The 27,906-nt window shown below is 36.6% G+C and overlaps 3 protein-coding genes and 2 long non-coding RNA genes across 14 annotated transcripts in view; 3 read left to right on the top strand and 2 right to left on the bottom strand.

Moving 5' to 3' along the window:
- The window catches only part of LOC132907675 (AF4/FMR2 family member lilli-like), a 162,615-nt gene extending 159,522 nt beyond the window's left edge, over positions 1-3,093 (bottom strand). For 3 of the 4 annotated variants that reach the window (XM_060960988.1, XM_060960990.1, XM_060960997.1), the window contains exon 1: positions 2,783-3,093. The gene's annotated coding sequence lies outside the window, so the exon portion shown is untranslated. Of the gene's footprint in view, positions 1-679; positions 696-2,782 lie in introns of those variants that run through there. The other variant, XM_060960989.1, reaches the window with a different exon arrangement.
- Positions 1,469-4,898, top strand: LOC132907723 (uncharacterized). The gene is made up of 2 exons (XR_009658252.1): positions 1,469-2,513; positions 2,591-4,898. It is a non-coding gene; the product is annotated as an uncharacterized LOC132907723 (long non-coding RNA).
- LOC132907691 (cytokine-like nuclear factor N-PAC) lies at positions 3,688-27,744 on the bottom strand. The gene is made up of 10 exons (XM_060961037.1): positions 27,633-27,744; positions 27,499-27,535; positions 26,493-26,581; positions 26,287-26,413; positions 25,991-26,092; positions 25,629-25,820; positions 24,829-25,002; positions 7,341-7,451; positions 6,803-7,247; positions 3,688-6,712 (listed from the first exon to the last, which is right to left on the bottom strand). The coding sequence occupies exons 1-10, from the start codon at positions 27,665-27,667 to the stop codon at positions 6,513-6,515; spliced, it is 1,512 nt and encodes a 503-aa protein (XP_060817020.1). The 5' UTR covers positions 27,668-27,744; the 3' UTR covers positions 3,688-6,512.
- Positions 7,843-11,877, top strand: LOC132907721 (uncharacterized). 7 transcript variants are annotated; one of them, XR_009658248.1, is made up of 3 exons: positions 7,843-8,151; positions 8,512-9,866; positions 9,958-11,877. It is a non-coding gene; the product is annotated as an uncharacterized LOC132907721 (long non-coding RNA). The 7 variants fall into 7 exon arrangements; XR_009658246.1 differs by having other exon boundaries at positions 7,844-8,154; XR_009658249.1 differs by lacking the exon at positions 7,843-8,151 and having other exon boundaries at positions 8,448-9,375; positions 9,445-9,866.
- Positions 14,673-22,351, top strand: LOC132907683 (leucine-rich repeat and immunoglobulin-like domain-containing nogo receptor-interacting protein 2). The gene is made up of 4 exons (XM_060961022.1): positions 14,673-15,705; positions 16,105-17,906; positions 18,207-18,489; positions 18,716-22,351. Exons 2-4 carry the CDS (start codon positions 16,114-16,116, stop codon positions 19,364-19,366), a joined length of 2,727 nt encoding a protein of 908 aa, XP_060817005.1. The 5' UTR covers positions 14,673-15,705; positions 16,105-16,113; the 3' UTR covers positions 19,367-22,351.
- Positions 27,745-27,906: the final 162 nt, after the last annotated feature.

The raw sequence follows: 27,906 nt of genomic DNA, 5'->3' as shown, positions 1-27,906 counted from the left end.
CTCTGAATCATTATTCTTTCTGAGGATTATCTCTTAAGAAATAATTTATACATTCAAAGTATCAATAGAAAGACTATATAGAACATTTCCGATTATTAAATATTTATCAAGAGTTGTAGTGTATTGTATTATATTGAATTGTATATAGATATATAACAATGGTTCAGGTAAGAACGCACAAACCACAATCCTTTTGCGAACCGATGTACCGTTTTCACCAACAACTCAAATGAAAAGTATTTGGTACAACAAAAGCAAGTTATCTACTCGTCACTTCATTGCCATTTTTAAACAAATTATTCACATCATCTACACTAACCTTTTAAAAACTTTAAAACAAAAATGTATAAAAACCTTTTTCGTAGTCTAGTAACTCAGAGTCCATGTTAACCGGATGAATTAAAAAAATATGGTTGCACGATTTTTTCAACTGTAAACTAAAAGACGTTTTTGAAGGATGGGTAACGAGGCGAAAAGTCGAGGAGTAAAAGCGTTACATGATTCAAGGACGTACGCTAAGTGGGATCGTGATCCAGTCGATAAGCAGCTGTAGGTGCAACGAACGTTGTACCCTTACAGTTCGTGTACTTGTACGCGGCGCTGATCGAAGTAGAAAAAGCGCCCTCACCAACTATCCTGGTCTACTCACGAAAAAAGAACGACAGACTCGAATGCTTACTGGAAAATCGGTACCGTAAGCGTTCCACTTCTCTTTCATTCTCTTTCTCCTTTTGTCTCCTTTCCTCTCTCGCTCGCTCGTTCTCTCTTCCTCTTACTCCTTCTTAAAAGAAAACCGCTCCGGAATCCGCGTCTTGGAATGCGAGGCGACGAGACTTGGCTTCTTAGCACGAACGCAACCTGTCCACGCTATTTCCCCCACTGCGGACCTGCTGATCCTCCTAGCTCGACATGCCCATCCCCACCCCAAAGTCTGAGCGATACAAACATGATTGCACTCACACCAATGAATATGCCATTTATTTGCTACTTCGTATGACCGAATAGATGCGTCGTTTGCCAGCGCGTCTCGGGTTCTTGTTCATTTACGTATATATACGACGCGTATGAATTTACCAGGAGTAGAAATTATTTCGCTGATTATCTATACACAAGAAAAGGATATTCGTATGTTGTTTTCCCATGGAATAATACAAAATATTTTTAATTGCATTTACTTCAACAATTTTTTCCTCTTTTTATTTTTTGAATTCATATACGGGACTCTGAATGAGAATTTCCATTTTCAAAGTATGATAAATTTTTAAAAAACGTAGGATCGATCGAGGACACCGAAAGTAGGCAACATTTTGACAAAAAACGATGTAAAGTTCCTACTTAAAATACGAAGGTTCTGCCGAGCACAAATGGAATCTGTCCACGCTATTTCCTCTATCATCTCTCCTACCCGTTTCCCCTTCACCTCCTTTTCTAGGCTCTTCTACCTGGTATAAGTGCTCGTACACCAACGACGCCTGTATCTATATTTGCCGGATCCCCGTCTAAGGTGTGTGAATACTAATACTTTACCGGCTATTGTAAGTATATACAACACGGTTTTACTTATTTACCCTACACATGTGCACTTGATATGTGTAGATACAGCACGCGTCTTATTTACCGAGCGATAAAGAGAGAAAGACTGATCCAGAGAAAAAGAGAAACAGAGAGATAGCGCCGCGACACGAGCTATTTTTCAAACTCAATGTACGTCTAAGCGATGATCAGTTTTAGCGACGAAAAGAGCGTTTGGTGGAAAAAAATATATCTATGAACAGCTCGAAAAAAATTGGATATAATCTATCAAGAATTCGTTTAAAGCTATCGCTATTGTGCTTTCTTCTCTTTTTTCGAAGCAAAGAGTACAAATCCCAAAACATCAGCGACAATTAATTTTAATCGCTAAAAATAAAAACAAGAATCCAACGATACCGAGTACTTACAAACGAATCAGTTTATCCCCTCGATTTCTCAAGTGAAAACGAGTGAATTTAGACGTCGAAACTATTATAAAACAAAGATGAATTTCATTAGTGATTAGCTTCACTTCACTGTTACAGTACACGAGAATAGGCGCGATCACAAACAGAAATTCTGAAATCTTTTGCTTCCGTGAATAGTGCGACATACGTTGTGAATACACGCGCGAGAAACATACCCCTCCGCCGCCGTTTCGCATTGTCGAGCATACAGGCCACGTTCTGTTTTCTTGTGCACAGTCGCAACACCACGGATCATTCCCTAGGAATAAAGTCGTTCACAAGATCGTGCCAAGAAACACTACCAAGAAACCGATCGTTATTTGTGAACATTCACTTCGATCATGCTTAAACCGATACTTTGTTCACGTTCGTTTGTAACGTATCGATATTACCAGCGTTGATAATTATTCAGATCTTACGAAAAATACGAATACGAATATCACATACGGTGAAAACATAAACGCGCCATCAATTATTCGTAAATGTACCGCACGCGACAGTTTCGCGATTTCTTAAAGATACATACAGCAACTCGTATGTGCATGATTTCAATGATCAAAGTACTTGATCGTCTAGAAAGTAACGTTCTACATCGACGACCTTGTTCCTAGGATCTACATAGGCGTCAATCGTAACAAGCATCTATCAACACCAGAATCAAACGCAAAAGCTTTGCTTAAAATGGATAGAGGGAGCTGGCCGCAGTTGTCAACGGCGTACGTGAACAGAAGGCTGGTCGATATGGGGAGAAAAGAATACTGAAAGTGACGATTACCGAGTAACACAATATTCATGGTACGTACTGGGAAGAACGATTACTCCTTGCGTTCCTCTTCTTTTCTATCTTGAACGAAAAAGAAGCACAATGACACTTCATTCACGATAATGGCAGATGCGCACGACGGCCTGTCACGTGGTAAAGGGTAAAAATTACCCATTTGCACGTGTGCGCCTACTAACGTTTGTATACATGCTTATACACGTGAATCGCGCGTGCCAGTGTACGTATCAGAGACGTGTGAATGTATCGCGTCGTTGAGTATATATGAACGTATATGTGTAGGTAGAACGGTAAGTGTGCAAAAACGTTGCAACAACACGGCGCGTGGACGGTCGCGTCTGGACTGATCGTGGGGGTCGAGCCACAGGTGTCATCAGACGGCGGCTGCTCCACCCCTCTGCCCCCACTCGGCTTCCTCACCCGCCTTCGATCCCCACTCTCGTCGTTACTTTCACGCACACGTCTACTCGTGCCGGAGGAGACGCGTGCGCACATCAACCGGCTTCCTCTATCCTCTATAATCATGCAATATCATTTGTTCTACCCATGGCGCCTATGAACTCACCGAACCGCGGCACGTGCTTTGCATTCTATCTTACAAATGATATGGACAAGTTTTTCAAATTGATCTACATCGCTATTAGAATTAATAGGAATCATTAAGAACTTACCGTTTAATTATTCACCATGCGTTTAGAAATCTGTTTAAGCATCGGTAATTCGTCAGTAGCTTGAAATATTACATAAGGTGAAAATCAGTAGACAATCAAGCTATTGTGGATCGAGCATTACTTATCGTACATTGTAAGCACTTGAGAAAAGACGGATAATTGAATTACCTGAAAAATATACACAAAATTATGACAGAAATAGACGAAGAATTTAAGCGGGAAAATGAAGGATGTTAAGTATTATTGAATACAAATGTTCGTAATTCAAATAGATATTTATTCAAAAACCAGTGTATTTCGTGGCAAAATGTATAACGTCAGTTATTGATGCAATGCTCATGACGTATTCTCACTCACCCAGTCGCACTCATACGAATTCCTCCCTCTCTGTGATTTATACTCTTTACTACATATATGTATATATATTTTTCTTTATGTTTGCTTATAGAATATTTAATATTTTCTTCTCTATTTATTCACCATTTCTGTCTCAATTCGTATCTGTACACATAGTATCACTGAATTTATCCCTAACACAATTTGAAGAACTGTATTACATACATAAACATATGCATGAAATCAATTTGAGACTAGTTATCCGACACCAAGCGACTTAGTACCAAAATAGTAACATTTATCTGGTATCGGTAATTTACAATCGACGTACCAAAATAAACACAATGGGGTTTTATCTACACGTATTACCATTCCTTGGTGTAAAATTCCATGTACCCATACGTATTTTAAACCATACATGTAATTACTGATAATAGTTACATAATTGAACGACTTATACATTTCTTGCATATCGCGCGTAGGATCATTATACGCATTTGTATTAACAAGAATGAATGCAATGACGCTATGCGTACAATATATCATTGTAATGTTAGAATTATCGATAGTCTAATTACATATACAGTATGTGATATGGGCGCTTAGCCACTGTTTCAGCTATGCGGTACGTAATTTCCCGCGCACCCAAATGTTTGTTTTTATAAACGAGCTAATAATACGAGTTTTCCTTTCTAATTAGTAAAAGAAATCGCACAACAAATTACTCGTATCGATATATCGAATTAAAATTAATTATCTGTTGTATAATTGTTTTAGCGTTTCTTTGTACTATTTTTATAAAAATATTTACCGATCTTTAACGGGAAAAAGTTTGTAAGTAGAACTATTTTCTTAGTACTTACGAAGAGAAGGAGAAACTTATCGATTTCTCATTGCTAGCAAAGTCAAACTCGTATGATTGGCTTCAAAACAAATTGGCAACCTTTCGGTCGCCCTCGACTTCGTCGCGTGTCACTTGTGAGACTCGCACGACCGTCCTGGGAAACGGAAGCGCCACTCACTTCCTTCCTCACCCAAACAATTTTTTTTCTTTTTCGTAAAAGAATCTTAAGTATGTGCAAAGTATGTGCAGATGAGAGAGAACCAGACTACGTTGTTGTGGAAATTGTTCCAGAAATCATTCGGACACATCCAACGTCGCTAAACACGTGTAATAATCATAAACTATGAAAGTCAGTAAAAAATAATGAATAGTAGAAAGATCTACGTATTAGAAGCGGTTAATTTCTTTTTCTATCGCGTGAAACAAAAACATATTGTGAAAGTTGCAACAATATAAAATATATATTCGTGATCGATTAATATAATTTTTCGAAGTAGTAGTGAATAGAAAATATAGCGCATAATTATACTTCCATTAAACTGTAAACACATACATCATGCTCTATACCATTGCTAACATTTAATGCAAATCTACGTTGCATAAGTAGTTGATTTAGTCTTAAAAATTAATGATTAAAGGGACACTCGTCATGTCCGAAAAGCCTCTTCTATATATTATACTTTATTTACTATTCAACATGATATTATTTTTTATTTGTTTTTATATTTGTAATGATGCTAAGATAAAATAATCTTGCGTTGCCTTCGGCTTAATCTCTGAAGAGCCACGTCGATAAAGAACCAAAAGCTACGGCCCTGTTAAGCGCCAAAACATCTGTAATTTCTAGACGAGACTGAAATTTCCATGGCGATATATCAGAAGTTTCCCAGGACGAATAATTCAATGACAAAAATTGGCCAACAAGTTTCTCTTCATTTTCCAACAAAGTTATATTTCGCGAGAGTAAATATATATATTATATGTGTATATATATATACATATATATAAATAATTTCTACAATATGTCGTTTTATAAACGTACAATTAAAATGTACAATTTGTCCTTTAACGCGAAAGTAAAATAAAAATTTGAAATCAAAAAGATAAAAGATGCTGGCCATTCTTTTCTGTCATCTGCTCGCTTCATTCGACGGACGCTTCTAAAATACTGCCAAAATTTCTCTACAAAAGCGAAGACCTTATTTCTGTTAAATTGCACCAATAAAGCATATGGTCTACCTTAATCATCCTTTCTATTTTCAACAATACATCCCATTAATTAACAGCATAAGAATTTAATTTAATTATACTGTATTACTTAAAAAGAATTTAAATTTATCGTGCAGCCTAATTAAGGGACAAAACAATTAAAAGCCTTGCTTCCAATAGTATCGTAAGGCACATTTTCGACACGTCCCAAGTCTCTCAAGTTTTCAAGCGAGGGATGCATTTTACGAGGACGAAGCCGGGAAGCGACTCGATAGATCGGCTAGACCCACGTTGTTATCGAGAAAAGTAGTCGCCATGCATTAAAATAAAACGAAACAAAAGACAAAGTCATTCGCCTATGTGTACTCAAAAAGTATTCTTGAAAAAACATGTAAAAAAAGTACATGTATATTTATTTTACATGTTTGTCGCATTAAATACACGACGAAACTTGCATATACCGACTTTACTGATACTAGTATATGTTCGAATCCATTGGATTTGATTGCATTCAATTAAGAAACAACAGAAATTTATTCTGCTTCAACGTGGTAAGAAATATCACGACCCATAGTGATTTTTTAGTACATCCTCGACAAATAGCGCACTACTCTTCTCGGGTAGCGACAGGAAACAACGTTAGATATTGCAATAAATATGGTATAGTAAAAGCTTGGACGATGCACGCTCCGTTAGAACCTGGCTCTGATGTAAACAGCGGAGGCATCGTGTTCTCCATAACCAAGGCGTTTAGCGTGTTTGTAGACTTCATTCGCTGCTGCAGCTAGCGGCAATGGCTGTTCTAATTGATCGCTCATACCTAAAGAGAGTCTTAAGTCTTTTTGCATGTGTTGAAGTGGTAACTGCGTTGGGAAACCACCCTCGATGATAGCTGAAAAATTAAATTACATTGTAGATATCGTTCAACCAGATCTAAATCTCAATTACGCTTCATCAATAAAGAAAAGAAAGACCGTAATACCTTTCCCTTTGTCAAGAATGGCAGGACATGCCAATGATGTTAATTCCAATACCTCGAGGACATCCTTTTGCTGTAGGCCAGCACGATCTGCCAGAGCCATACTCTCGGCTAAACCAGCAAGAGTTACACCAGCCATCAACTGAAGCACGAGATTCATTTTAGAAGCATTTCCCACTTCTCCAAGGTAAAAACTATTTTTCCCCATTGCTTCGAAACAAGATTGACATTCGTCGAACAGAGTTCGATCGCCAGCCGCAAGGATCACTAAAGTACCCTCTTGCGCTTGTGTTTTGCTACCCTGCACTTGGGCTTCTAAGTAACGGCCACCCTTTGCTGTTATGGCCTCGGCGATATCTTGAGATGTTTCTGCATCTATGCCAGTCATCTCCACATATCCTTTTTCTGGTGATATTTCTGTAAGGACTCCACAGTTCCCAAACACCATCTAAAAAAGATTATCCGTATTTTTTATATCTGTAATGACGTTAAGAAATCTTATATAACAGGATCTGAAAGATAAGTCACGTCTTTTACTTACGTCTTTGGCAGCCTGAGGATCAGCCACACAGGAGAATGTAATATCCGCAGCGAGCACCACATCGGATGGCGTTAAACCTTGTTCTGCTCCAGCTTTTACAAAATCTGCACACTAACAGAAAAAAAGATCGTCCGATGTAAATTTTCAAATTTTTTAACTTGAATTTGAAATTTTGAAAACTGATGGGACCAACCGATCGATGTCAAAGCATGTAAACATAATTTTATGTAGAACATTTTCTTGTATAACGAAATAAAGTGATGTCTTTGAGTGAAAAACATTCTTGTACTTTTTTTTTTTTTTTTTTTATTTATTCAAAAATTGGGGCCCTATTGTTACGGCCTTGATAAATTTTGATTTAGCATCTTAGCGACATCGCTCGGTGCGACATGGTACTACGAACAAAGTCTAACGATAGCGGCTCCGGTAGATGTCGCCACAACGAGCCACTCGCCATTTGCGCTGTTATTCTGGTCACGTAGGTTGTCTGAACGGCTTCGAAGCTAAACGTTTCCAAGCTTGCTTGCCACATCAGCAAACGACGCCATTGCATCATCTAAAGATATTTCCCGCATACGGCCAAAAGGTGTATCTACATATTTATTGAGATTTAAAGGATTATAAATTCGTTTAGTTATTCTCGTAACCTAGAAGGAATTATGCTCTGATGAATTTCTAGAAGTTTCGAAACATTCCAATATGTCGAGAATGGGTGATAAATCAATAGAAACCGTTAACATCATATCGAAGCAACTATGAAAACATTCATCGCATGTAGATGTATATACATTACGGTTTACTGACGACAAATGTGGTAATATCTGTACCTTTATTTTGTTAAATTCGACCGAAAACTATCATATATAATACTACATTTTATATACGAAATAATATTCTCTTTTAGATTTTCAAGCGTAAGTCGACGCCATGCTTTTACAATATGTAATGGCGTCATTACTCTTTAGACGCGATCCATATTTTTCTATCAAATATATTTATATTTACTATTAAATCATATTTAATCGTATTAATATTACATTAGCGTAGTATATGTAATTTCTGTCTCAATTAATGTTTCTTATCGAATTTCGTATAATCATTAATGAACATAAACTCCGTTTGCTGAAAGAATATTCCTGGCATTAACGATTACGTATCTCGACGTTTCTAGATGTGACCAGTCACAAGTCAGTTGTGTTGTCAACAAAGAAACAAGGAACACAAGTAGTTTATTCTTTCGTTCCGGTCAATAAACAATCTTTGATTTGTGGAAGTTAAAATTTTCGAGAGTGGCCGCAATGAAGGTTCGTTTACTCCAATACCAATGAAACAAATAATTCCCAACAAATTTGTCAGACGGCACAGAAGCAGCATCGACTATGTGAAACGAATATGAAAACTGATTTGCATCTTCTATTGTTTTGTTGCACGTGCGCAAGAGTAATCGAGCAGGAAGTGTACATCGATCGTATTCTTGACCTGTATTATCTTACAAATCCAATTTATTTCGGCAACTGCATGAAATTATTCATGTAGTTGTTATGTAAAAACATATATAATAAGAAGATAGTTTATCATTCAATTGATGAATAAAATACGAACATATATATATATATTTTTTTTCATACAGTCAAAAGATCATGAAAGTATTATTTCTTTTCTATACTTATGGACGTAGATTGGGCACACGATTCAGTACGTCTCGGGCTATAGACGATGTACTTAAACCGTAAACGATAGAGGACAGATACTGAATAAGTGTCGAAGAAGAAATAGAAAAGAAGAGGCGTAAAAAATATTTCTGGTCAAGGAACTTTTACTATTTCTTTCTTTTCTGTGACATATGTATTGCGAAGCGATGGGTATGTCCACGCGTTCTCAATTGCTTACATCGTTGCCACGTCCACATTACAATATGAGCCCAAATTGCAAAATTGAAAACTAGATATGTATTTAAAATAGCTTTTGTTACCAATTTTACTATTTTAAATGTATTTAATCTATGTGAATTAAAATATGCTATTAGTATAGTTGAGTAAGTTGGTAAAAAATGTAAATGATTTTATTTTATAATTTTTATTTTAAACCTGAAGAGTTGTTACAGGTAGAGATATCACTGTTTACGCTTAAACGTACCGAGGAATCATATAACAGGCTCAAGTTTATGCAGCTATACATATATGCCAATGAATAACCTTGGAGCTTCAATCAACTTGCTTACTGCTACAAAGCAAGAAATTCAATAATTTTCAAAAACGAATACCATCGACTAAAAACCGCCAAGTTTTGATAACGCGATAGCATAATTTATATAATATTCAAAACTCGCACCATGAATACATATGAATCATGTATTTTAGATAATAATGATGTATATGACGCGTAACCGTATATAGATAGGAAAACATTCACTATTCTGCGCCATGAGCGATCAGTTCAAATCTACGGAAACTCGTGGGTGGATGGTTATATACGCTAAACAGATTGCCGGTTTATTTAAACGACGGTGTGTAACGAAATACGATGGTACGCTAACTACAGTACATTCCTAGAATTCGTTTAAGTATTATTCCCGCTCGATTCATATTTCGTTAAAACTTTTATCACTCGATTCCAGATGTGCTTGGGATGATTCCAATTTAGCAACCTAGTTTTTTCCCTCGTGTATCCAAGTGGCGCGCTTTTTTTTTGAGAAATAAACTGGGTCACACGATGGCAGCGAAGTGTGCGTATACACGTGTCCACCGACTAAAAGAGTCGGACGAGTGGACAAGCACGAAAGCAACGTGCTAGAATATAAGTTGCAAAGGTGGCGGATGTAGACGCATACAAGCAGTGGTAGAGAGGTATAACGACCTTTGCGGCTCACAGTGAACGTGCGGAAATCATTTGTATAAAATTTCTAATCGCAAAGTTCGCGCTATTGTTAGTCGGTACGCGACGCACGATCAGGAAATAAAATGGCAACAGGAGGAGCGTGAGAACTCACGTAGAGAGAAACGATTTGTAGGTGGAAAGAACTCCCACAACGTTTCAGCAATTACATATCTCGGATAAGTTGCATAGTTGCATGCATGTTTCATGTTGTTTAATAACAAAGAATAACGAGTGTTTTATAAGTCTATTTCTTATTTTATTACTTTTTTAATTATTCTGGAATTATTTTTAAAGTCTTCTGTGTCCTACACCGATTATTATTATCGGCACAATCAAACCGGAAACTCGACTAACGATTAATTTCACCGAACTGCTGATACGACACTAGCAAGAACGAGCATGTCGAGGCTAGAGGACCATAAAAGCAAAGTGGAAGAAGGGTACGTTTAGTAAGGGAGTAATTAGCGAGTCCCTAGGCAGGTACTCGTGCAATTTACTGTGGAAATTCTACGGCTTGTTAAATGATGTAGTAGACAGGCTTCAGGATATTTTTGTAAATATTTCAAGAGTAACAGAAAACTCGTAGAAACATGATATGATTTATGACTCTTAATTTAGAAACTTTTAAGTTATTATTCAAGGACCCCAGCTGTCATAGATTAAGAGACAATTTTGAGGAGAAAGTTACTTAAGTTTTTATAAAATTCTATGTTATTAAGATAGACATTACGAAGATAAGATAACATTCAAAATGTCGCGAAGATATCACAAACAATAGTATCTTTTTTAGATAGAAACGATACGCATCCCGATAGCTCGTGACCCATAGTACGGACGAAACGGACGAATAAAGAGAACTTGAACGACATAGCTGTTCATTCAGACTATATGTATCTTGGGATACGTTGTACTTCGTATTCGTACGTCCCTGATCGTTCCGATCTATATCTACCAATCCTAAAAATATTTATAAACGGTAAAATATAATACGAGCAATAAGGTACTGTTATTGAGTGCCGAACGACTGTCCATTTTAGTACATTTATTTGACTTTCCAATTATGCATATATTTGCAGTCAGATGAATAATTCACCTTTTAAAAATATCAAAATCGCGGTAGACTGGTAAAGGCCAAGGGAAGAAAGGCAACGAAGGACAGAAACGACTAAAGGAAGCTTCGGAACGAGCCTGCGCCGTCTAACCGACACGTATAAATAAAGAGTTGGATACCTGCGATGTTGCCAGATCTCAGTAATATTGATCCACGAACCCGACACAGCCGTCAGCCGGGGGTCATACAGAGACACGTGGCAACATTGGCCTGTTCCCAGCTGATCGAGCTCTACTCACGTCTGCTCGACGGTCGACCGTGTCTCTCCGTTCCTTGGAGTTCTCTCGCTTCCGCACGAGACCTCCCTCTTTCTCTCATAACTAGCAACCGGCCACTTATCGCCTTGCCTCAAATCACAAGCCTTTCCTTTCTTACATCGCTGCACTCAACCATTCCACTTTAACTCGAATATGAAGCGAATGCTTCCTTCCACTTGTTAACTATACACGGTTGCGAGCGATATTATGCAATAAAGAAAAGCGTTACGCGCCAAACGGACAAGTACACGTCGTGTTTGTTCGCAAGAATAAAACATAGGAGAACCTCTAACGTATATCTTCGATTCTCCTCTACTACATTCTGCTTTCATCGCAGCAGACGATTTTATGCCAATTTTATACCCGAGTTGCTACCATCGAAGTCGAAAGAACGTACTATCCTTTAAAATAGCTACTTCTCCTTTCTTCGTCGTTACTATCCGTCCGATACCTTTCGACCCTCCTAAACACCATGTGCCAACAGTGTTACGTAACAACAGTACCCAATTTGATACTAATGTAATCTTTAGTTATTTAGGGATTGAAAAACCGATTCGTATAAATTCGTAAATATGTTGGAATCGATGAAATGTTTTGAATCGATGTTTTCACGAATAAAATAATGTTCCGCTTGATACGAAGCAACTCTGTTTATCTCATGCGGTATTCGTGTTTCTCGTTTCGTGATAAACACGATTTATAAAAGCTCTGTAAATGCCATCAATCGACTTAAGGCATTTCCTTTGCAAGGATTCCTTCCTCCATTCTATTTATCGGTGTCATTACGTAACATATTTTTAGTCGATAAATCCATATTTATTTTCCATTTATGTTATCTTCCAATAATATTGAAGAATTATTAATATTGTGCAATACAAAGATCAAGTGTCACGTTTCGATGATGGGAAATCTTCTCTCATATTTTTTCTAATTAATTTACTATCGCAATATCACATAAATCGTTCTCTGATAATAGCACTTGGAAATAATAAAAGAACTGTACGTTTCTTCCAGCTGAAGAAATTATATAATGGAAACTAACCAGAGACTTAAGAGAGTAGGATAAGAAACCAAATGGCCCTACCCCTACAGTTGGCTCCCTTGGCCATGACCGACGAGAGAGAGAGAGAGAGAAAGTGTGTATTGTGTGTGTGAGGAAGAGAGAGAGAGAGAGAGAGAAGTCTTCGCGCAAGCTATAGAAGTTTAGCAATCAAGGTCAAATTCAATCTCGTTACGACTATGCACACAAATCAAGTTTCGAAACAAATTACGAAAACGATCTATAAGGTGTCGCACGAATTACGCAATCTCTATTAATTTTGATTCAAAAGGGCATAATTCAATCAAACATTTGCCAAACTCAGTCGCTTTGCTATATTTCATTGCGATAAAGCGTTCCGTGATTTGCGACCTTGTAAAATTCTGTTTACGAGACACAACGAGGTAAAATTTGAAGTTGAAGCAAAACAATAAAAAACGAAGTAAGAGAAGGAGAGGGAAGCCAAGGTAATCAAATATAATATACACAAATTGAGGCTTATCTAACATATCTGTAACTGGAGAATACGATGGAACTGTAGTTTCAAGCATTTATTATCGTGTCGAATACATACATAAGCATATATGACACTCAACTTCTAAATGCGTCATTAATATCGTTTATGCGAGCGAGTTTGTTTGCTCAAAGCGTTTTTTTTCAATGCGCATCAATAGCGTATTATATATGTACATTTAAATTTATATTTTTTGCTAATTTTAGAACACTGTGTATCTAGGTTGTGATGTTGTTATTAATGATATTTCTTGCGTACTACACTATGGTTAATTTGAATACCTTTGATATTCATAAACGCGAAAAAGAATTTGTTACAGATATAGGATTAGCATGCGATTGTTCAATCTACCCGAAGACCGTTCTCTAATGGCTAAATTACATCATACTCCTCTCTCTCTACGCTATGCTTTTCTTCTTTACATGACGTAGAAACTCGCTCTTATCGAGCCCTATTCAAAATTGAACGTTAGCTACCGCTGACGGAGCTATCATACCAAGGTCAATCTGGCAATTGTACACATGAACAGTTTAAACAAGTGATTTACAGGTGTGCGGTGGTTTTATTACGATAACGATTTTCGCATACTTTTGCTCCTTGCTCTAAAGCGATTAGTTTTCTTGATAGAATGGAACTAGAAACTTAATGATACTTTGCTCGATATCGATTGAAATTTGCATTGTCAGTACGTACGACAATTTGCAACAAATAGTTGAAGTAATGACAAATCGTTTTGTCAAGGTGATTAAAAATAAGTATATACTTAGCAAAGGAAAGAACAGATTTCTACTGTATGTAATTTCAGATTACGTAAATGAGTAGTTACAAGAAGAAAAAGTCCGATTTTTAACAAAATGTCGGTGTTGTAGAAATTTGAAAGTCACCTCTGTTTTATAAATAAAGTGCTATATTTTTCTCATGGTATAGAGCAGACAGTTTTCAATAAACGTTCAGTCAAATATTTTTCTTCAAGCATTCTCTCAGTTGGAGCACTTTCGTTTCATGTTTGCGTATCATTTTAACTGAACGCACTTGGTACGCAAACAGACACGCTTTCGAATGATCTTTGTAATCGTGAAAATAACAATTATACTGCAAGTACGTAACGATGTTCTTGCATCGAGTAAAAACTGGGATCACAGGTGTATACTAGATCGGTGTCACACGATAACCGAAACGATGCATGTAAGATTCCAGGTGAAACTAATACCACGAATCTCGTAATGTCTATATAAATAAATCTATATCAAAAAGATGGTCTTTAGTCAAGAAAAAGAAGCGTTTCGTTCCACGGTCTACTTGTACGCGTTAATTTCTATGTTACCCGGAAACGAACGTGAGAATAATACTTCATTGTGATTTCATTGAAACTTCCAATTAGAATATCGAATATTTTCTGAGTACTGAAACTGAATACCAAACTAAACTACAGACAATACGCGCACAGACGAAGGAAATCGTATCACACGTTGCGAAATAAAAATTTCTTGAAAAAGAATTTGAAATTTTTTCGTTCGAGCAAAAGTAGCAGTGACGCTGTTCATCAGAGTGAAAAGATGGCAGATAAAAATGTGCTAATTAATGAGCATAAAAAGAATACTTAAGGAAACCATAGAAGAACATATGTAGTAGAAAACACGTGATAAATAATAAGACTATAAAAGTACGTATCTGAATAGGTGTAGTTGAGAATAGATGGAAAGAAATAATCCTGGTGTGGCTAGCGAGGATGTGGGGACAATGGGCAGGAATCGGGCTAAAGGGCTGTGTCTGGTTGTAATCGGGTTCCCCTGATGGGGCGGTTCGTTGAGCGCGGTGCAGAGCGGCGAGGTAGGTTTTGCGTCGGCGCGGTTCTTGGAGCTCGCAACGTTGCCGGTTTTCCGAGACGATGGTTACCACGAGGAGCAGCCAGAGTCGAACGAATCTTTCACAGTCAGTTTTTGCCTTTGATAGGCGACGGACGACGCTAGACTTGTCGCGATGCACGAGTGTGTCATGTGACATACGAAACAACAGTAGAACCTTTGCGTTGCTGCTGCAAAGTTTGACAGGGCCGGCACGTAGAAACAGTTAGAGTAACTACACACGAAGAAATAGAAAAAAAAAAAAAAAGAAAAAGAAAAAGAAAAAAGAAAACGCAACGGAAAACAGCGTGTTATATGTGTGTGTGCGTGCGTGTGGGTGTGTGTGTGTGCGTGCGTGTATGTGTGGCTCGTTTGAATGTGTTATCCATTTATACGCGTAGCTGGGCGCGCGCGAGTGTTTCCATAGCTGTATAGTTAGCTGTGTGCAACGGTTATTGTATGCTGGCGGATTACCTTCCCGTCCAATTTCGGAACTCTGCAAGTCGTTCCATTAGAGCGCGCACAATTATGTTACCGGCTCGACACGGCAATAGCAGCAACATCACTGCCGTCACCATCAACAAATCCAGTAATTTCAGTACCTCCATAAGACACTGGGCCGGATTTTTTGCGAACGGTTAAGGATATACTACCATTTAGCTGGTCGCTATCTCAGAGCCGAGATACTCGGTGCTTCGTGGCTTGTCCATGATCCTCGCTTAGGTACGTAACACAATAAAGAAAATATAAATAGGAAAAGAAAAGAGAAGAGAGCAGAGAAAAGAATCTAAAAAGAAAAGAAAGAATAATATCATGTATGTAATAAACACGTTTCATATATTTTTGTAAAAGCATGTGTAATGCGTGCGGAAATCTCGTAAAGAAATGACAATGTACGCTTTTACGTTAGCAGACCTCCTGCTCTTCTTGAAAAACTATAAATAATAATCATTGAACGTGTATATCCGCTATATTACTTGCTGATTCGAAAATAACGCAGAATTTTAAACGAATTTAACAGAAGAGCATTAAAGTCGATCGATTGGTAAATTTTGGATTTCGCGACGATACATCAGGATATGGGATTTCTTGGTTGTATGCGTGGAAATCGTCATATTACAGGTCATAGGAATGAGGGAGCGAGTTTTCACGCGGGACTCGTGGTGGTGGTTAATAGTCCTTCTCATTGCGGTGCACGTTACGGATACGCAGGACGCAACGTTCATTACGGAAAAAACGTCGCCGTCCTCGCGTGTAGAATGTGCCACGGGTTGCGAGTGCTTGGACAATGGAAAAAGCCTACTGTGCCGGGAACGAAACTTCCTTGGACTCGGTCTGTCCAGGCAAGTCACCAATGTCGTGTTGAGAAACGTCGGAGCCGCTACAATACCCGTTTCCGCCCTCGAGCCAGCGATTCGTCTCAAGAGTCTCGCCTGGACTTCGAGTGGAATCGAGAGGATAGAACCTGGCGCATTCCTCGCGACAACGTTCCTCGCACATCTCAACTTAGGTGACAATAGGCTGACGGAATTCCCGTCAGACGTCTTCCATCCGCTGCAACAACTACAGTACCTGAATCTCACCGGAAACCGGTTGACCACACTACCGCGAGCATCATTCCAGGGTTTGGATTGGCTCGAGGAACTCGACTTGTCACGCAATCGACTCTCAGTACTTCCCTATCAAGTGTTCGCTTTATCCAAGTCTTTGGCACGGTTGGATCTTTCCGGTAATTTGTTGGTATCCTTGCCGGATCACAGTTTCAGGCCCAACAAAAATCTCCAGGAACTCGTCCTGTCCGCCAACAGACTCACCAAACTTCCACCCCGTTTATTTTCCGGCTTGAATCAATTGAAGATCTTGGAGCTGTCCGATAACGAGATCGATACAGTTCCGCGCGGCCTGTTCTCCGATCTCGTATCGTTGCAGCACCTCGATCTTTCTGGGAATCCTATCACGCGTTTGACAAGCATCACGTTCCACAGCCTGTCGAATTTAAGATGGCTCAGCTTGAAGAATCTACCGGTCACGGTGCTTCCATACGATGTATGGCGACCAGTGAGGAAACTACGCACTCTATTGCTTTCCGGAACAAGACTAGAGGCTCTTCGTAACGAAGACTTGAAAGGATTAGATAAATTAGAGACATTGGAAGTGAACAACAGCCCGTTACGCGAGATCTCTCGATGTACCCTGGATCGTACACCGGCACTACGTAAAATCGATCTACGCGATAGCAATTTGACCTTCCTACCGGCAAACGTGGCGCAGCTATCGTTTCTGAGTGAGCTGCAGCTGCAAGGTAACCCATGGGCCTGCGATTGCCGTATGTTCTGGTTCGTAAAGTGGGCCGAAAGCAAGGAGCACCTACGAACCGTTTTTCAAAGTGGATTTCGCTGCGGCGATGAAATCGACGGTACTGCCGATATCCTTCAAACCCTTCGTTACTTGAAATGCGCACCGCCAAATTTGATATACGCTACGCCCACGCAGCAACATCTTTTATTAAACCCTGTGCTACTCGAATGTGAATTCAACGGCAATCCCACACCGTCATTAACATGGGTTACGCCGACGCTTCAGGTACTGCATTGGAATCCTGATCCAGCATTTCCCGACGCTTTTGTCGAACATCCTCCCGTACACGGATGGGAACAAAGTGTACCGTTTGTTGACGATGGTCGTATACGCATCCTCGAGAATGGATCTTTGTACATAGCGACGTTGCTCAGGCAGGATGTTGGACAATACAAGTGTTACGCGGTGAATCCGATTGCCAATGCCACCACCTATATTAGTTTGCAGATGAATCCAATAACATTAAACAGAATCAGGATCATGAGCATATTGGTAGGAGCTGCCAGTGCGACGGCCTTTCTTCTCCTAACGCTTCTCTTGCAACTGCTTCGTTATCTTTTGCTGAAGTAAGTATTTTCTCTCGTTTCAGTGCAATTCAACACCGATTATTATTTATTATTATCGCTTGATGCATAAGTGTCATTGCGTTCGAAAATAATAATGCGCAGGTGTGCATCATCTGTGCTAGCTTCGTTACCTCGCGTACCTAGTCGATACTTTTTTTCTCTTCTCCCTTGTAAAATACAAAAATGCATTGTATTCGATATATTCAATCGTAACTGCGAATTCGTGTGAAACTGATATCGTTCGCGGATTATGCAATTTCTGTCGTTGTATATAAAATCGTTCGTTTCCTCTCGTTTCAGATGCGGCTGTCTAAACTGGTGTATGTGCTGTGGACGGGTGGGTTCCACACCTAGAGCAAAGCAAATTTACCAAATGTTGGATAATATCGAGCAATACAAGAGTCAACAACTCGAGAGACTACGCGAGAATTACACTCAACAAGTGCATAGAATAAAAGAGAACTGTGCTCAACAAGTAGAATGGATTCGAGATAGCTACGAAGGTCAAATGAGACACATTAGAGACATACGGGACTACGGAACGAGCCACCTAACGGCTCTCAGAGACCAGTATTATGATCAGGTAATGAAACATTTACTGGAAATGTTCGTTATTCAACGTAGAATTATTAAATATGTCCTCCTCCTCGCATTCGCGTAACAACGTTAGAGATTACTTTGAAACAAAGTTGTATGAGTTCGTCAGGTTTTAAATAATTTCTACAAAGAACGAGAAATATGTCAAAGGAAAGATCAGACGTCATGGCGTGCAAACGTTTCACAATGTTGTTTTTCTGATCTCGAAACAGGTGAGGAAAGTACGAGATTACTCGACGAGTCAGCTCAATTGGGTGCGAGAAAACTATGTCTTCCAGCGTAACAAGATAAGAAAGTTCAGCGCCCATCAGGTGCTAAGACTACGTGAGAGTTACAAGTATCAACAGCAAACACTGAACAAGGTACTAGAGAATCTACCGAACTTGTATTTCGATAATTGCCGGAGCGGTTCTTGCGGAAAGAGCGATTCGATGGTATTTGATACAAAAGACGATGGACCGATCCGCATGGATACTTACTTCAAGGCAAAGATCGACGATCTGGCGAACGGCATTAGTTTGGAGGATGTCAACAGCGAATATTACACGCCAACGGAACTTTCGTCGACCAGTCCTCATGGAAATGCAATGGAGGGGATCCATATAAATTACATCGAGGAGATGGGCCCACCGATTCGATTTGATCCGTTGTACAATGTATCACCGCATTCGATAATTCTACACAGTATCGATGAAGACGGAAGCTCACTGTCGGTGTACAAAGATGCAGACAATGCCAAGTCAGTTTTCAAAGGCTTGAGCAGCGAAGTCTTAGCCAAAGAGCCTAAAGAAACGCCAGAAAGTTTTGGTCTCCTTGCACCTAGCTCCAGTTTGCCTGACCTACCGCGTGAAACCAAACTTTAGACGAATTTGATGACAAGTGTTAACACAAAAGGGTACTAACCTTTCTTTATATAGCAAGATTACAATTAAGACGAGAATGTACTGCCACTGGATCATTATGTGAGAAAAATATATAGAAGTGCCTCTACATCGGTAAGTGAGACTGTATTCGCAAGAACGAACGGTGGTATCTTTCTCTATCGTGGGACTTCTTGAAATCCGATTGTTCTTTATTCGTCGTTTAAAATGTCTTTTTTGCTCCCTTAAAAATGCTTCAAAACAAAGATATACCTCGATGAACGATAAGAGAAGAACGCCTACGGGTATCGAAGGCTGCGAGTGTCCATTTGCAAACATCGATCAAGCCAATGATTGTGTGTGCGTGAGTGTTGTTTAAGGAGAACTAAAGAAAAGACAAGAAATAAAAAAAAAAAAAGTCGCGGACAGTTGCCAAGGATTTTTCTGTGATTCGATCGATGACCTTGTAATCTGTCCGCCCTTACACTTTGTGCTTTTTATCATTGTTGTTATCATCGCTCAGCACAAAACGATAACAATCGACGACCGTTAGACAAAGAAAACGCTGGAAAGAAACGCAAGATGTCATAGTGTTACTGCCAACCCTGCCGTAAGCCAATTTCAAAATAAAAAGCTAAAGCTCACAAAATAAATTGAGAAAGCAAAAAAGAAGATAAAAGAAGGAAGAGACAGAACTGACGCGTGTATAAACGGGTCCGTACTAATTTTCGCCTAATTGTCAATTTCAGCCGAAGGTCAACGATTTTGAAGAAATCGATCGATTCACTTTTATTCTTCTGTAAATAAATGTGCGTGTGACTTTATCAGTTTGCGGAGACGTGCGACTACAATTTTTATGAAAGATCGAACTCAGTACCGGTATACACGATCGCTGAAGATTATTCACTGATCGAAGTCGATGAAACCGATACACTGTTTGTTATTCCGATACACTGTCTAGACTACATACTCTTCTTTCCTTTTTTCTTTTCGCTTTCTATTTCGAAAAATTCGAGTGTCCAGACATTGGAACGCATGTTATCTTTTTCTTACTTTTCCAATGTCCGCGGATCTTTTCGCTCTTTAAACCTATCCCCTGTTCGGTAAAATACAAATTGTTCGAAATATAAAAATATATAATTATTTAACAGAAAAAAAAGCTATCTTTGTCGAGAACAACACAAATACATGTACTTAATTAAATATCACCAATAACACTGTTCCGAAAAGAAAAACTTTCGAGATGTATCAAAGAAGATAATAAGTGATATTTCTAAATTCTTTTATCCAATCAAGCTTCTATTAGCACAATCCAACTGATACAAGCACGTACAAAAAGTTCTAGCAGATCTATAACGAAAATAGCCTTTTCTTAAATATCATACTCTATATTTTTATATTATCCGCGTCTTTCCTCTTTAATATGGAACGTGAACTGAATTTTAAATATCTAATTAAATTATATCGAGTTAACAATTTTATCCCGATTTTAAATATAAAAAGATTATAAAAAATTTAAGGATCCACATTTGAGATATTTGATTACTCGGGTACACTAACTAAAGTGATTACGACGAGAGAGATCTCTAAGCACAAGTGTTAAATAGAAGAATATTTTAATCACGATAATCATAATCAGCTCGAGAACGGCCCTATTATAAGCTTCGAACATCAGACCACTCCTTTTTTTTCGTCTGCTTTTCTATGTGCAAAATCCAAACGATATCGATCGCGGAAAAAGAGAACCGAGCATAGTTAGATTCTCATCATTGGTACGATGTTTTAAATAAGCTTATTAGATAATGCATGTTCTATGAGCTGTTGTCTACTTCCCTGACAATGTTTTACTCTAATTGGAGAAACTTGGAGAGATAAATCTGTAACCTTTTGTATATCCAGAGAACCGTTCGTTGACGTTATATTATCTATTCCGAGTCTCTACTTTATCTATGTGATTAAAGAAACAAAGAAAAGAATAATACAATTATAAAATCTATCAATGTATTTGAAAGTTATAAAAAATTATTTTTTCAATCGTATAAACAATTATCCCTTTTTCGTACGCATGCCACAAAGTGGTTCGAACGTATATGTACATCGAATTGTTACTTCTTGAATTGTTAGGAATATGCAAATTTTTTTTCTTTTTTTTAAAGAATAAAATACGCTTAGTTCAAAACGGGAAAGTAGAACTGAATTTCTTCCCTGCCATTAGATACAAAAAGTGTCTAAAGGTCATCCCAATTATTTTTTAAATTCACACTAAATTTATCTTGCGTTGTATTCTAAAGTGGATTCAATTGACTGTATATGATGGCAAATCAACCCTTCCAAAGGCACGGTAGTCATAAATTTGCCACCGTTTTCCGCGCCGAGAAGTGGTTCTCAAACTGTGGTTACAGTTTGACGCTGTACCGTTAATTCAACCGAAGAAATTAATATCACGCGTGCTATTCGATTTACTGAATTTCACTTTAGAATTTCCAATAAAACTGTGACGATAAAACTATACGATGCCGCAAAAAAGGATTTCATTCTATTATCAGAGTTCTCTTGTACAATAATTTATCAACTAATAACATTAGTAAATCGACAAGGTACAAACTATGGATTATAAACTTCTCCTTTACAATTTCATAATTTTTCTTCACAAAATTCACTTGTAAAATTTCATTTTACGTTACTAGAAAAATATGTCACTGTCGTACGAAGGTATTTATTAATATTAGTAACTCGTAACTTGTCAAATTTCACTGATAATATTAGTTCAATTGTACAAAACGATCCAGGTTACTCCTTTCAAGACAAAACGACTTTCCTGTAACGAATCACGTTCGATAACTGAAAAGATGATCGGACGCGTATACGTAATCAAACTTGATGTATATATTGTAAGTTTAATGCGTAGAAAATGCTGCGCGCATGCAATCCCGTTTCTTAAGCAGCAGAACTTCCAGTTCGTAGTAATATATGTACGTTGAAACGCAAGAGATCCCGATTTTCTTTCTTTTCAAATCTTTTCCCTCTCTTCTGCGCGTTGAATCGCCCCTCGCGGCCCCCACCACACACGTTGCATGCCGGCGAAACGAATAAGACAACTAGCTAACGCATGTAACGGTGCTCCGCCGTTATTTTTGGAACGCTTCAGCGACTCGAAGGAGATAAAATTTTATCATCCCTCGAAAACGGGGACGCGACAGAACGCGGCAAAAAGTATACATCATGGAATACAAGGCATCGTGCTCAAGCAAGAAACTGTTGCTATCGTGAATGACGCTGCGGGAAAATAGATTCGAGTCGCGTCTCATGACAGAACGAAGGAAAGCAAACCGATTAGGTGATTGGTGTGGCCGACGTGGATCTTAGCGGTGGTATGGTAACGTGCCACACGCGAGTCGGTTTTTAATTGCCCTTTCCGTGTACCGACGCGCGCGTGCGCCGTCATATTATAATTACATTACGTTTCATACGAAAAGTATCGCGTCACTCGAATCTCGTGGCAACATTGTAATAAACTTGTCATCGTAACGTTTCGACAGTTTGTCACCTTTGTTATCTAGACATTTTCATTATCAAAAAAAACCGGTTTGAACGAAATCTAGTTTACATTGACGTTTAATGTTAATTTTTTAAGGCGAAAATCAATATTTCTATTATCGAAAAGGCTTTTCCAGTAGAAAATTTTATCGAACTTCGATATTGTATATATATATATATATGTTAAAATTTCACTTGTTATCTTCGAGTAATTATTCGCTGAAGCGCACGCGATCAAAACCTATACGAACGTACGTCAAATATATTTGTAAGATTGGGAAATTGAGGAAAAGTTACTTCTATGCGACGAAAGTCTGAATGTTTCTCTTTTAAGCAAAATGTCGTAATACGAAATAACGAAGACATAATTACGTGCTTTTAAGATTTGGCCGAACGAAATTACGTTAGGTACCGCTAAAAGCTGTTCCTTAAACGTTTATTTTCGATGATGGAATCGGAATTTATACGTCACATCTATCGATCCAAGGAACTGATTATAGGATTATCCATTAATCGTTAAACACTCATTAACGTTCTTAAATATACAAATTAGGTGGCTACAGATGTACTTCATCAGAACAATCACTCGTCAAAAATAGGCTGTGGAATACCACGAGATGATTCGTTCCACGATACGTATTATGTGTAGCAAAATGAAAGATAATGTAAATCGCGCGTGTGCACTATATTTTGTTATATTAAATATTCAAATTGTGCGTAGTTTTTCAATGAAGAAAAGTTCCTGCTATGAAAATACGATTTCGCCGTCTTTTGAGTGCTTTTGGTAGTTTGTATTTTTTTGCATTTTTTATGCCTGCTACTAAAAACACGTGTTACGAATGCCAATAAGAATTTGTGAAATATTTATTTTTGGAAAAATAATACTTGTAGAAAAAAAAATTAGAACATTTTCTTGAAAAGAAAAAAAAAAATTACTTCCACTCTCTTGTTCCTATATATTTATATATATTCCTTCCTTTTTTTACACTTAAATCAAAGAAATTACAAATCACTGGGAATATATATATTTTGTCAATATTATAGATTTCGTAACGATAAAATGCAAAGGAAGAAGTCCTAAAAATATTTCAACTGATACATATCCCACTTCTTCCATCGTATATCACGCGATAGTCAGAGTTATTGAATTACTTTACAATTCAAATAAGTAGGTACCTGTGCCCCTGCAGAATTTCTCATTTTTTGCCTGATAAATAATTTAGTTTTTTGTTACCATCTCAATGTTTGTTTTCAACAACAATTTAAGTAGTTTTAAGCATAAGCTGAACATGCAGCAAGATCAATAAACGAGATTGTTTATCAAAATATCTTCTTTTTCTCTTTTCCCTAGCTTTCACAAAACCATTTAAACATTTTATCGAAAAAAGAAACATCATTCGCGAAATTTTTCATGGCAGAATTCAAATTGTCAGAGCAATAACATTTTGTTAATTGAAGGTAGGATACGAAGTAGGAAAAACGAAACACGGCCATATCATTCTCGCTGACAATGCAACAATAAAATTGATAGCGAATACCGTGTTAAGAATTTGTATAAAATTAGATACATTCAGATCATATATGTCCTGCCGAAAAATGAAATTTCAATTTTTTCTTAATGCAAATTCAAATTTTATGTAATTATGTAACTGTTTGAAATTTAATTTATTTCAAAATAAAAAAGTATATCGAATATATCTATCTTTCAATTGGTAAAAATTAATTAATATTTTTTATTATTTTTATTGCCTATTGTTCGTATTCAATTTATCGTGTTAAAATAAAATTAATCTTATAAATTAGCGTTAATAATTTATATGAAATGTGACCTCTTTTTTTTATAATTATAAAGATATCACTTACGGCAATAAAACAACCATATTGCAATTGTAATTGCATTACAACATAAGTAAATGAATTGCACATACCTTTTCCTGCGTCCGATTCCATACAATCACGCTGTGTCCACTGTTGATTAGGTTTTTTACAATACCACTTCCCATGATTCCCAAACCAAGGAACCCAAATTTCAAGTTTGAAGGAAGGATGTTTTTTTCTTTAAGTGTTTGCGACAATGTTTCCACGTCCAAAGGAGGTGTCACCTATTGTATTAAGTAACAACATATTAACAATTAATATAATTTCAAGTACCTACGTAACAGTAAACTACATTTCGAGGTTAAAAAATAAGAATAGGTAAACATAACCATCTTTTTTAAATTGAAAAAACATTAAAACTCCTTTAAGATATTAGCAAAATTTAAACACAAAACAAATTACTTTGAAATACAACTTAGAACTTGACTGTAATACATTTTTTACAGTTTTCATAATATAATATAGCTTTACAAATACAAAAATAATGATGAAAATGATTCGTGTATGATTAAAAAATTACATTACTTTATAAAAATAAGATTTTTGTTGATTGAAAATCTGGAATTTGTGTTAAGTGATACTAGTCTTATATCGATGGAAAGGAATTAAAGAAGGCATAATATTGTTGTTGTTTATTTATTTACATGAATGGGTAAAAGTTGTTCGAATTTAGTGCTCTAAAAGACGCAAGTTCCTATTCCTAGTGAATATTCAATTAAAAATATTTACTATTATAATTTAATCTTTTTCGAATTAAGAACAGTTCAACGATATCATAAGAGAAAACTTCTTAAAAAAAATATACTTTCATATATGTCAATCATGGAATAACAAAGTAAAATATACTTACAGGTCTAGCAATATTCGCTGGCCTGTTAAGGAGAGTTGATCCTGATTTTCTGAGAGGAGTAGAATGATTTAACGCAGGACTAATGCTGCCAACTCTATTACTATTACTTGTACTTGATTCTCTCCGTTGCTTTTTGGCTGGACGACGGGCATCGCTTGCACCAGAGTCCAATCTTTTAGTTTTTGGTGTTTCCTAAACCAATGATTTCATGTCATATTTTGTACCGCATATTAATTCCAGAATATGACACTTTATATTCATATTAATGGCATGATTTATTAAATTTGTTTTGTAATTTCAATATATCAAAATGCATATATTTTAATTCTATTGTTTGTTATAATATGTAATATAAATCTAACCTTACGAGGTTTAGTTGTTTTTACTATATTTTTCTTCTCAGATATGCTTTCTTCTTTAAGTCTGTCGAACAAAGAGTCTGGGTCTAAGCCATCTTCAAAAACCTAGAGCAAATAATACTATAATAAATAGTATATAGCTAATAATTTTTTATAAATTTTTTTTTAATATACTGTAGTAAGCAATAATAGTTATAAGATATTTATAAAACATATCATATTTTTATAAATTTCACTACATCATATATATCACAGAAACATGTACATTAAACAGTTTTCATTTTATTCATATAGCTTACCTCTCCATTAGCAATAAATTCCTCTATTGCTTCTACTGCATCTTTAAATGCACCAGATTTACTAGACTTTACCAGAGTATCTTTGTATTCAAGATATGGTTTTATATTAGATTCCTCTATCCATGCGCTACAATAAATATTTATGTAAGTTACAAAAGTTAATATATTACAAAACATGAAAAATAAATAACTTTATCCAAACTTACTAATTATTTGTTCCAAAGAAGAAAATACATTGAACTGGCCCCTTCTTAGTATTTGTTGGTTTCTTCAAATCCTTTGAAGGATTAGACACCTTAAGATGTCATGGAGAAATTAGTATTTAGAATAAAAATGACGATAAACGTATTCTCCATATTTGGTAACAAAATAAAGGTATAACATCATATTTATAAATAACAATATTAATAATATTCATAAATCTGTATTTCATGTACATTATATTTCATGTTTTATAATAAAAAATTAAATGTTATAAGCATAAAAATGCAAATGTAAATAAATTATATATTGTTTTATTCATCATAGTAATGTACTTATTTGATCAAATTAAATACTTACAAATACGTAAATTGTAAATGTGTCAATATTTTTCATTTAAATAATTTAAATATAATTACTGGATAAATACTAAATGTTGAATATAATTTAAACGATGATATATACAAATAAAGCATAAAATTATTCAATCATATCAAATTTTATTCATAAACTACATATAAAATAGAAGCAAATAATAAATAGATTATTACAAATAGACATATAATGTGTAATTAATGATATGATTTGCTCAATGTTCAAATGAAGGAAATCATAATTAGCGCGCGAATATTTTAGAGGGACTGATCTTGCAATAAAACTGAATTATCTGTTTCTAATGAGAAAAGAAATAATTTAAACAATAACTGCTTGGATATACGTAATGTAAACATGAAATTTAGCTTATCTAAGAACATCATGGGTAAATAACATAATTTAGGTTATATTTTCGTAGTCTGCGCGCCAATTTGAATTTAAAGAACGGATATAGTGGGAGATACGTAATAAGAAGTAACAGGAGCATAAAATATATCAATTTATAATAGTATGGTATACAGTTAAGCGGAGAACGAAATATTCCCGCCAAAATGATGGCCGCGTTTGACTTCGTGGCGCGTACAACCAAGCAAAGTATAGTTAATATAGAACCGTTAGTAGTTAACTCCAACTTACCCGACCAGGCCAAGGCGAAAATCCTTTCATCTTGGCCCTGAAATCCATAAAGATATCAATTATTAATCACCGCCATTTGGATTGCACTATTTTTATTTTAAACATCCATTGATTAACACATAATAAGTACACACCATACAAGATCACCCAGCTTGAATACCTCCGACATAATAAATCGTCCCTACTGCTCTCACAATCGGCAAGCGACTGACTGAAGAGTAGAGCGTCGTTTGTGCATGACGACGTGATCCAAATACCCCCACCAACATACATGACTCAAATGAGTATCTTATTACCATTTTTGGGTTTAGTTAACCAAATAAACTACACCAATATATATTTATCTATTATTTTGACCAAATTGAATAGCTTTGTCAAAATAATAATATTTAAATAATATTAACTTGT

The sequence above is a fragment of the Bombus pascuorum genome, chromosome 6, assembly GCF_905332965.1.
Source record: "Bombus pascuorum chromosome 6, iyBomPasc1.1, whole genome shotgun sequence".
Classification (NCBI taxonomy): domain Eukaryota; kingdom Metazoa; phylum Arthropoda; class Insecta; order Hymenoptera; family Apidae; genus Bombus; species Bombus pascuorum.
The sequence above is the reverse complement of the archived record's forward strand: the minus strand, read 5'-3'. Positions and strand labels throughout refer to the sequence as shown.